The sequence below is a fragment of the Trichosurus vulpecula genome, chromosome 6, assembly GCF_011100635.1.
Source record: "Trichosurus vulpecula isolate mTriVul1 chromosome 6, mTriVul1.pri, whole genome shotgun sequence".
NCBI lineage: Eukaryota > Metazoa > Chordata > Mammalia > Diprotodontia > Phalangeridae > Trichosurus > Trichosurus vulpecula.
In genome coordinates, this window is record NC_050578.1 from 261574113 (window position 1) to 261586282 (window position 12170).

Here is a 12170-nt window from a genome sequence, read left to right on the forward strand (position 1 = left end):
GGAAAGTTAGGAAAGGATGAAGGTCTTTAAAAGTCAAATAGATGACTTGAAATATGATCCTTGTTTCAATAGGAAGACACTAGATATTTGGGATCCTTTAAAGGTCATTGAAATGTAACCCTAAAAAGATTTAGTTTATGTTCACATTTCATCTAGCCATATTTCTCAAGATGATAATACTTCCTTCTCTGCCCTACAGGTAACTCTAATCTCAGTGTCCCCTTCACAAATGGAACATCAGAGAAATGTTACAGAATTTATTCTTTTGGGGCTCTCAGCTATTCCAGAGGTACAAAAAATGTTGTTCTTTGTGTTCATTATTATATATGTCATCACCATTGGGGGCAACCTCCTCATTTTGGTCACCATTGTTTTTAGCCAGGCACTAACCACACCCCTGTATTTTTTCCTGGCTTACCTATCTTTTATTGACACTTGCTATTCTACCTCGGTGACCCCAAAACTCATTGCAGATTGTTTGTATGAGAAGAAAACCATCTCTTTTAATGGGTGTATGACTCAGCTCTTTGCAGAACATTTCTTTGGTGGTGCTGAGATTATCCTGCTCACAGTTATGGCCTATGACCGCTATGTAGCCATCTGTAAGCCCTTGCACTATGTGACTATCATGAACCAGCGTCTATGCGGTCTTCTGGTATTGCTGGCATGGATGTGTGGCTTTCTCCATTCCACAGTTCAGATTCTCCTTGTCTTTCAGTTACCCTTCTGTGGCCCCAACTTGATGGATCACTTTGTTTGTGATTTTTACCCATTGCTGGAACTTGCCTGTACTGACACCTTTGTTACTGGTATCTTGGTAATGGCCAACAGTGGGGTTATATGCCTGGTGAACTTCTTCATGCTGGCTGCCTCCTATGTCATCATCTTGCATTCTCTGAGGTTCCACAGTGTGGAAGGGAGAAGTCGAGCACTCTCTACCTGTAGTTCCCATTTCACTGTAGTTGTCTTGTTCTTTGTACCCTGCGTATTCACATATGTACGACCCTTGTGTACTCTGCGTATTGATAAAACTGTGGCTATATTCTATGGCATTCTCACTCCTATGTTGAACCCCCTGATCTATGCCCTAAGAAACTCAGAGGTAAAAAGTGCCATAAGGAAATTGTGCGGATAATAATTTAGAAAGGCATAAGAGGGAAATAGAAAAAGACATTGGATTAGGAGTCTAAGGCTCTGAGTTCACATGAAAACATTTCTACCTTATTCATACACCTCCTTATCCACACACATTAGCAGACTAAACTAGTTGATTTATGAAGTGACCTTCCACTCTGGATACTGCAAACCTGTGATTTTAAATAAAGAAATGGTAAAGCTGGAATATGAAAATCTCTCTATTTTTGTTCTGTTAATCTTAGACTGCAAACTTTCTTTAAGTAGATGTATGCATAGAACATGAGGGATTTTTTTTCTTTTTATTCCCCTCCCCTGGGATACTGGCTGATTTGTAGTAAATGCTTAATATGTGTTTGTTCATTAATTGACTGACAGAGCGGTTCATATGTGTGGTGATCCAACCCAAGGAGCTGTTCAATTTATATTTGCAAAGCAAACAAATGAGTAGCAATACCAAAGAAGAGAAGGATAATTGCTGGAAGAGGCCTTACATATTATCCATTTAAAAAACCCATTTTCCAGATGAAATTATGATAATGGTAAGGTGCTTTACGATGTCACAACTACTTATTAATATAACCATAGTAGAGTGGTTCAGTGGAAAAAATGCTGGATTTGAAATCAGAAAAGCTGGATTTGAATTCTTCATGTGGGGCTTTCTACAAATATAAACTAGGAAAAGATGCAATTCTGAGTCTCAGTCTTCTCAACTGGAAAATTTGAGACTGCATTCTCCAAGATAACCTCCATGTGGTTATGTTACTAAAAATAAAAGTTGATGTGCTAAGTAAATTAGAAGTGCAAGGAAGAAATTACCTTCTACATCTACGGGGAAAACTCATAACTAAGCAAGTAACAGAGAGGCTTAAAGAATATACAATGAATAATTTTATTATGTGTAATAAATGATATAATATTGATAGTATGCCATATATAATGCAATGTTACATAATATATATTATTGAATATATAATAAAATTTGTTCATACATATATATTTCAAATATATTATATAGTTAAACTTACTGGGTAATCAGGTAAAGAAAATTTTTTTTCAGGATATCTCTCTGATAAAGATTTCATATGCAAGATATATAAGTATTGATTCAAACATATAAAAGATCTAGAACCATTCTCCAAACAGAAAAATGCTCAAAACATATGTATAGAGAAGTTCCAAAACAAGAGACCTCTCAGCAACTATGTGAAAAATGTAACAAAATAATGAAAATTAGAAAAAAAAATCAAACAGTGAGATTCTACCTCCTCCTAAACAGACTGGGAAATGTTATAAAGAGGGGAAAACAAAAATAGTGCAGACCGTGGGAAAATAAACACACTGTTTTTACCACTGAAGTAGCTGTAAATTGGTCTGGCCATTCCATGTAATAATTTAAAACTGTACCCTAAAAGTTACTAAAATATGTGATTCCACTATGTCCAGTTATGTCATTCCTAGACCTTTTCCCCCTTTAAAGAAAGAGAGAAAATATCTGTATTTATAAAAGATCTTTTTGTAGTAACCCCAAACTGGAAACCAAGTGGGTACTCACCTATTATGAAACCACTAAATAAATTAAGGTATATGAATATAATGGGATATTATAGTGCCATTATAAATTATAAAATAGTTTAAGAGGAAACTGGATAAACATCCAAGGACTGGGACAGAGTGAAATTAGAATAATCTTTACAATGTTAACAACATTTCAAAGAAAAAACAGCTTTGAAAAACAATTCTGACAAACAGTGAGTCCAGAAGACTGAATATGAAATACCTCACCTACCTTAGGCAAAATAGTTAATGGATTTAACATGAAAAAATGAGACATCAATTTCTTTACTTGACCTCTGTAAGGATTTATTTAGCTGGATTATGTATATTTCTATTGAGGATTTTCTTTTGTTTTGTCATTGACAGCAGGAGGGAAGGATAATAAGTGATTGTAGAAACAGTTAGATTGAAAGGCAGACCAAATGGTAGACAAAGAATATTCTAAGTGTATACATAAATAAAGGAGTAAATGAACCAAATGGGGGGAGAATTTCACTGTGTTAGCTCTAATGTGCATTTCAACTAAAAATCTCTAATCCTAGGATCCTGTGATTTTAACTCAATTTCTCTCACATCACTTCTAAGTCCACCCATTCTCTACCCCCTCCAATTACAAGGCATGCAATTCTATAGGATTTTAAGTGAAAGAGTAATTTGAGGTGTTAGCTTTATCTGACAGCCATCCAAGTGGCATGGTAGATAGACACCAGGGATTGGAGTCAAGATCTCTGTTCAAAACTGGGATAAAACACTTGAAAGCTCTGTTACACTAAGCATGTCATTTAACCTCTCTGCCTCATTTTCCTCAACAAATATCACTTAGTAATTTCATTGCAGAAAAAAAAGATTTTGACAAAATTCAACACATTCCTACTAAAAACACCAGAAAGCACAGGAATTAAAGGAACTTTTCTTTTTAAAAAATATTATTTATTTTTAGTTTAGAACATTCAGTTTCACAAGTTTTAAGTTTTAGATTTTCTTCCCCTCTCTCCACTCAAGCTAGCATGCAATCTGATATAGACTCTACACTTACATTTATATTAAACATATTATCACATTAGTCATGCTGTAAAGAAGAGCTATACCCAATGGAATGAATCACAAGAAAGAAGAAACAACACAGAAAGGAGATAGAGCAAATAGTATGCTTTGATCTGCATTCAGACTCCTTAACTATTTCTCTGGATCTGGGTAGCATTTTCCATGTTGAGCCTTTTGAGGTTGTCTTAGAACATTCCATTGCTGAGAAGAGCAAAGTCTATCATAGTTAGTCATTGCACAATGTGGCTGTGCCTGTGTATACAATGCTGTCCTGATTCTGCTCCCCTCACTTAGCATCAGTTCATATAAGTCTTTTGTGTTTTTCTGAATTCCACCTTCTCATCACTTTTTATAGCACAATAGTATTCCATTACATTCACATACCACAACTTTTTCAGCCAATGCCCAATTAATGGGCATCCCCTCAATTTCCAATCCTTTGCCACCATAAAAAGCGCTGCTATAAATATTTTGGAAACTTTTCTTAAACTGATAAGAAGTATCTTTATATTACACAAATAATCAGCTAGAAACCTTTCCAATAAGATAAGAGATGAAAAAGGTTATCCATATAACTATTATTATTCACCATTTTAGTAAAAATTCTAGTTGTAGTATAATAAAACAAGAAAATGAAAATGAAGGACTAAAAATTGATAATGAGGAAATAAAACTATCACTTTCTGCAGATGGCATGATGTTTTATCTAAAGAATAATAACAATTAACAACTAAAGCCATGTTGTAGGATGTAAAGTAAAACCACATAAATCATCATTTCCCTATATTACCAAGAAAATGCAGTATGAAAAGATAGAAAGACAAATTCCATTTAAAATTACACAGACTATAAAAGATTTAGAAGTCTACCTGACAAAACAAACTCAGTAACTGTAAGAACATAATGACAAGACACCTCACACAAATATGATGCAAATAGTCGGAAATATATTGACTGCTCGTGGGAAGTCTAATATACTAAAAATGGCAATACTACCTATATTAGTTTATTCATTCAGTGCTGTTACAATCAAACTACCAAAAATGTTTATAGAGAAAGAAAAACAATAACAATTCATCTGGAGGAAAAAAAGGCCACGAATATCAAGAGGATCAAAGAAAAGATTAAATGCAAAGGAAGGGGACTTAGCAGTACCAATTCTCAAACTATACTACCAAACTGTAGTCATCAAAACAACATGATATTGGTTAACAGGTTTTTCAGAGGAATCAGATTAAGTACATAATATGCAGAAATGCATGTATGGGATTACCTACTGTTTGACAAACCCAAAGATCCCAGCTATTCAGGCAAAAACTTATTCTTTCAAACACACTCACACTCACACACACACACACACACACACACACTACAATAACTGGGAAAATAGTCTGGAAGAAACTTGGAATACACGAACATCTTACAATTTATACCAAAATAACCTGAAAATGATTGCATGATTCAGACCTAAGTGGTGGTTTAAGCAAATTAATGGAGCAGGGAATAAATTTATCTTTCAGATCTGTTGATAGAGGAAAATTTCATGACCAAACAAGACATAGAGAAGTTTATGAGCGATAAAATGGATAATTTTGCTTATATAAAATTAAAACCATTTTAGAACTAATACAAAAAATAAACTTAAACTTTGAAGAAAAATAAGGAATTGAGGAAAACACTTGTAGCTAGTTTCTCTGATAAAGGCCATAGATTTCTAAGGTATCAAATGTCTAAAAATCAAATGGATAATTATTACCAATTAATGGTTCAGTGTATGCTAAATAGATAAATAACAAGTCAAGCTGTGATGAATGATATATGGCTTCTAATGTAAATGACATAGAGCCATCTACGTATAGCTATATACACACACACACACACACACACACACACATACACACACAGATCTATGCATGCATGACCGTTAGTCTAGAAATAACAGAATAAAAATGTTTAATAATAAAGAAATATCTAAAATAAATATTGATTTAGTAAGAAAGCATCTAGTTGCGCTTTATGAATTCAAGCCAGCTACTTCAGGTGAATTGTGACCTCAAGTCTTCAAAAAGCTGGTAGGTGTGATTACTAAACAAGTGTCAATGATATTTCAAGGATCACAAGTAGTCTATATGGTGACATAACAAACTCAATAAAGGGGAGGAAATAAAAAAAATTATTAAATATCTTTTATGTGCTAGGTAAGCATTTTAAACTAATATCTTATTTGATTAAAGGGAAAATGTTGAAGTTGTCAAAATAAAAGCTAGAAGAAAACATAATCTGCAAAAAATATAGTCCAGTGAGTTTAGCTTCAACTACTGCAAAATTTCTAGATCAAATCATTAAAAAGATGGTTGATGAACATTTAGAGAAGAAAATAGTGATTACAAAGCACCAGCATAACTTTATCAAGAGCAGATCCCCTCTGACTAACCTCATATTTTGGCTGAATAGCCAAACTAGAAGTTAAAGGAAACACTGTTCTCATACTTTACTTAAATTTTGGAAAAGATGTTGAGAAAGTATTACACAATATTCTTGTGAATAAATAGCACATTATACACTAGAAATTAATACACTAAGGTACATGAATAACTGTTGGCATGACTGCATTCACAGAATAGTTCTAATGGTTCAATGTTGATATATCAGGTAGTTATAGTGGAGAGGATCTATCTTAGACATGGTGCTGATTATGTTTTGTTTTGTTTTTTGTTTTGTTTTTCCCATTCATAATTAGGGGACCATAAGACGTCATTTACTCAAGTTTGAAAAACTGATTATTCCTGTTTTGGTGGTTTGGTAATAGGTTATGGTGGTAGCTCTCAAAAGTCAGAGGTCATGAAGATTAAAATAGTTGATACTGAGGTCTTTCATAAGGGCAGATTGCTTAAGAAAAAGAGATAGGACCAAAACTTCTCATTAAGTAAACTGCCTTTTTAAAGTGAAAATATTTGGAAATGACAGCTTATCGATCAAGTATAGTAGCAAAGGATCTCTACTCTGAAAATGTTGACTAAGCTCTTCAAGTGCCCTCAGAAACAATAACATACAGAGAGTAACTTCTAATTCCATTGGAAGGGGGGGAAGAATTATTAAAGCCAAGGGTTACTTGGTTTTCATTTCTGCCAAGGGCTGGCCCCAGTTCAGACAAGGGCTAATTGGTTAGGTAGGTTTGTTCTTGCACTGACCAGAGACAAAGCTTGTTCTGTATTGCCAATCCTCTCATAAGGGACATTTCTTAGCACCCTGGAGAGAGAGAGACAGACCATTCCCCAAGCCTTTGAACATTGCCTTTGAAAATTGCCAACAATTTCATAAACAATTGGACACTCATCCAGTTCTTAAGGGTTTATCGAAGAGCCAATCCTAAGAACAGAGGGATGGCACCACAAACTTTCTGCTTCAGTAAGACAAGTGAAACGATCTTATTTTCTATATGGAGTTTTGAAAACTGAAATGGAGAATATTCTGTCTTTCTCTCCAAAGAATGGGAAGAACTTTATCAAATGTTTAAGGTTTGTCTGAGAAAGAGCTTTTTGAGGAGTCATGGAGTGCATTCGGATAAGTTGAATGGCATAGCGAATGTCATCCCAGAAGTCTCATCCAGATGCTATATTTTCAAGAATGATAAAAAGACTCCACCACTAAACAGAAGAATACGGGGAGAATATGATGTGTGCATGATATATGGGATGTAAAGTCTCCCAGTTGAGATGGCTAAAGTAGGTTTTATGGTGTTTCTATTATATTTAACAGTCTTGGTAGTGTAGCGCCTATCCCTGAGCTCAGTGTGTATATCCTCTCTTAGACTACTACAGCTCTGGAGACTCTTCCATAATCTGCAGGTAGATATAAAACCAGAATGGAAATGTGATCTTTACCAAAGCTTATCCAGACCTTTAATGTTCTCAGACTAAAGAAAGCTTGCAAGTTGTCAGGATGTGGCTCCGAGATAGAAGGAAACAGTCTTGCACAGTGCTTCATTTCAGTAAGTCAACACCCATTACTCTCAGTTTCTTTCTTTCAGTCTTTAAGACCTGAGGCCCTCATATTAGAAAAAGTATAAGAGAAATTATTATTACCACCAAAGAAACTTCTGATAGCCAAGAAAATCCAATACCCCTTTTGCTTAGCTAAAATATTATGGAAGGAAGTAAAGAATCCCAGGAATAAAGTGACTACCTCATAAGGAGATGAAATCCCTCCTCTTGACTCTAAAATTTTTCAGCTGCTCCCTTTCTCTCTAACATTCTATCTAGACTTTCATTGTGTTCCTTTTTGCTTTAATGTTAGGAAACATGAAGCAGGTCATAAAAATGTACGCAGATATATGAAATCCTAAAAGTATTCAGGATCTCTGTGATTTTAATATTTTAATCTATGAGTTTAATATTTTTATCTATCATCTATCTATCTATCATCTAGCTAGCTAGCTAGGTATATTTCCACGCATTTGTCTGAAAATGCATGCACTATCTGACAAGTATCATCTACTCACGTAAATGTATATGTATACATGCACATACAATTATACATATGTATGCAAATATGTGAATGTAGTTGTAGATGAGTTTTATCCTTCTGCCTCCCCCCATAGAGGTAAAAAAAAATCCTTGAGGTAAGATATCAATTATTATGCTTCTAAATTCCTTCTTTAAATCAGATGTGGTAGATGCCTACCAGAAGAAAGGATAGCAGCTTAGTCAGAAGGGACCTTATTGATCATTAAGACTAACCAAGTCATTCTATAGATGTGAAAATCATTCACCAAAAAATAAAGTGACATATACCATCACAGAATAAGTTAGTGGCAGACAGGGGACTAGGTTTCAGGTCTTCTTATTTGAAAATCATACACACACATACACGTGCCTACATACATATAAACACACACACATGTGCATTTATGTGTGTGTATATATAATTTGATTATTGCTGGGTTTATTAGTGGGGTAGTGAAGTTAATATACTGTTTTTGTTCACTTGTTTTCCCTCTTTCAGAAGAATGGATCAATGGGAATAAATTAACCAATGGCCACACAAAATTTTTAAATTTTCTTCTTAATCAGCTCATGCTTTTGTTTTTGGTTATTCAGTTTTTTGGGGAGATAATAGTAAGGGTAGAACATATTCCAAACAATTCAGATATGATTATGCCTCTTTTCAACAGATAAGGAAGAAAACACTGCATTTATTTATATTATATTGAAGACTGAGATCCAGATCATCTAGATAATTATCCTCAATTCGTGCAGGATTTCTTGTTTATTTGCTTGTTCTGTTAACCCCAAGTACAGGAATTAATGTTAAAAACATTAAATTGTTTGGGGTATGTTATATTATGGATTCCTCTCTTGTATGGGTTATTAAATGTCCACTGAAATCCCTTCTAACTCATTTTTTTTAAATTTTGTGGTATAAATTCAGACTTGCTTCAAGCCTGCTAGAAAATTTTAGACCCATATGCTGTCATCTAATTTGTCAACTATCCTGCCAGCTCTGCATCATTCACAGCTTTAACATGCTGCCTCTGCCCTCATCAAATTCATTGATAAGTATGAGAAATTATTTTGCAAAATCAAAGACCCATGGCCAAAATTTATTCTCTTGAAACTACCACAATATGCAGAGACTCAGAAAAGAATATTCATTAACAATTTTTTCTTCTATCTTGTGATTTTTGGGGTAAGCTTGTTTATTTTTATGAATGCAACCAAAATCCCTTCCTTTTTTTGGATCCGCAATTACTTTCTATGGAAACCTTGTTTCTGCTTTCTTTTACCTTTCCTACTTTGTTATTTTATGAAGTAGTGGATAAATCTATACTTTGGAATAACTGAGTATTTTTAAGTATCTTTCTAGAACCGTATCTTATATTAATCTATGCAAAGAAAGTACCTAATACACCAATCAAGAAGCATAGAATCGGAGCATAAAAAATGGACCTCATATGCCTCCTAGTACAATCCATAAATGAATATGCATTCTGACTCCCACATTCCCCCAGAAAGATTACTTTTCTTTTCTAGCTCTCTAAGGGCAATACAACTCTATCAGAACATTACATTCCAATTTTGAAGAGCTTGCATTTTTAGGAAGATATTGGTAAATCAAACAGCAATCTTTCACTGAAACTTTAATCTTATGCTCACAGTTCTATCCTGTAAGATTAGGCAAATTTATTGGAATCCCTCTTATACATAGGAATATTTCAGAGACTTACAATCATGACCGGACACGAGTTCTTGTGTACTCCAGTCAAAACATTCTCACTTCCTTCAGTTAATTCTCCTATGTACTAAATTTGAGGCCAATGTTTTAGTGATCCTCCTGTGTTTATTCTCCAGTCTGCAATAGACTCGCTGAAATGTGTTTGACGGAAGCAAGTGTAATGCTATGGGAGATTTTTGGAATTGTTCTCTAATGGTAGAATTGCAGGCAGTTTTATAAAATTATGTGTACTTATCTTTATTCCATTAACATAAATGCTCACATATATTTGGATTTCACCCTTCCTACTGCTTTTTAAATACTCTCGTACAAATTAGCTTTCCTACTTTGGGTGAATATAGAACCTGGCTTACTGCCCACCCAACTAAACACCTGGAACTATAGATGTGGTTACATGAGATGTCTGGGAGAGTTTGCTGTACATTTGAACAATTGTTCTTCCCTTCAGGTGATATCTCATTCACCATACACCACATTCACTAAACCAATTTTCAAATATTTGTGCCCACATGGATAGGTAGGGCACCAAAGCCTAAGGAAACATTTAGAAGGATCTTGGAGCAAAAAGGATGCAAATATTAATTTATTTTCCTGGTTTTATTATCTACACTCAAAAGACCCCTTTTGTCTCTTCATTACAGATCATACGTATTTAGTAAGACACAATCCTCAATGTCAAAATTATGGAAAATCAAAGCCAAGTGACTGAGTTCATTCTCCTGGGACTTACTCAAAATCCAGTTGTTCAGAAAATCATATTTATTGTGTTTTTGTTGTTCTACCTTGCAACTCTTGGGGGAAACTTATTTATTATGGTGACCATTACTAGCAGCCCCTCACTCTTTGCTTCCCCTATGTACTTCTTCTTGGCCTTTCTGTCATTCTTGGATGCATGTTTCTCCTCAGTCATTGTTCCCAAGGTCATAGTAGACTCTTTCTTTGAGAAGAAAACCATCTCCTTTGAAGGCTGCATGACTCAGGTTTTTGCAGAACATTTTTTTGGTGCTGCTGAAGTTATTGTCCTCACAGCCATGGCCTATGACCGGTACGTGGCCATCTGTAAGCCCTTACACTATGTGACCATCATGAGTAGGCGTATATGCTTATTACTTGCAGGGGTGGCCTGGGCAGGAGGATTCCTGCACTCTATCATCCAAATGTTCTTCATATTACCATTACCATTTTGTGGCCCCAATGTAATAAATCACTTCATGTGTGACTTGTACCCTTTGCTGGAACTAGCCTGTACTGATACAGATGACCTTGGATTTATGGTGCTAGCCAACAGTGGGTTCATTTGTATTTTAATTTTTTTCCTCTTACTTGTCTCTTATGGAGTCATCCTGTACACCCTGCGGACATACAGCGCAGAAGGACGACGGAAAGCCCTCTCCACCTGTAGTTCCCATATAACAGTTGTGCTTATGTTATTTATTCCATGCATATTTGAGTATGCAAGGCCTCCCACCACTTTCTCCTTTGATAAGATGGTAGAAATATTTTACACTATTCTGACACCTTTTTTAAACCCCTTCATCTATACCTTTAGAAATATGGAGGTAAAAAATGCCATGAGTCAGTTGTGTTGGAGTAAAGTACATTTTATAAAAAAATAAATTCTTTGAAATAAAATTGTTATTTTTCAATAAGCATAAACAATGCCAAAGAATATTCTATTTTATAATTTCCTACTATACTCACAATAAATAGACATATGTGTATGTACATATATATATATAAGTATATGAATGTTTATTATGTGCTTTATACAAATATATAGATATATATACCTACAAATGCATATATATGGTTGTATTACATATGTGCCTGGAAAAAGCTCAGTGAAATTGAATAAAGATGGTGAAGTGATAAGGAAAAATGTCATTCAGCGTCCATATCTGTATCTATGCATGCATGTATACACACACACAAATATACATATATATACACACACATACATATATATACATACATGTGTATACATATGCATGTATGATTCTATGTATATTTTTCCCAGTCCCTTCCTACATCCCTAGTCTTATATCTTACTCGCCTTTATCTATTCTTCAAACAAGTCACACAGCCTGGATAATTCATTAACAAGATGCTCCATCTCCTGACCCCAGGCATTTTCTGGTCCTGTCCCCCAGGATAGGAATACTCTTCTCCTCATTTCTACCCACTGGTTTCCCTGGCTTCTT

General features: G+C 34.7%; 2 protein-coding genes across 2 annotated transcripts; both read left to right on the top strand.

Annotated features, from left to right (window-relative positions):
* The first annotated feature begins 229 nt into the window (after positions 1-229).
* On the top strand, positions 230-1135 carry LOC118853477 (olfactory receptor 140-like). The gene has a single exon (XM_036763583.1). It carries the CDS (start codon positions 230-232, stop codon positions 1133-1135), a length of 906 nt encoding a protein of 301 aa, XP_036619478.1.
* Positions 1136-10640: 9505 nt separating this feature from the next.
* Positions 10641-11585, top strand: LOC118853462 (olfactory receptor 4C15-like). The gene has a single exon (XM_036763568.1). The coding sequence runs from the start codon at positions 10653-10655 to the stop codon at positions 11583-11585; it is 933 nt and encodes a 310-aa protein (XP_036619463.1). The 5' UTR covers positions 10641-10652.
* Positions 11586-12170: the final 585 nt, after the last annotated feature.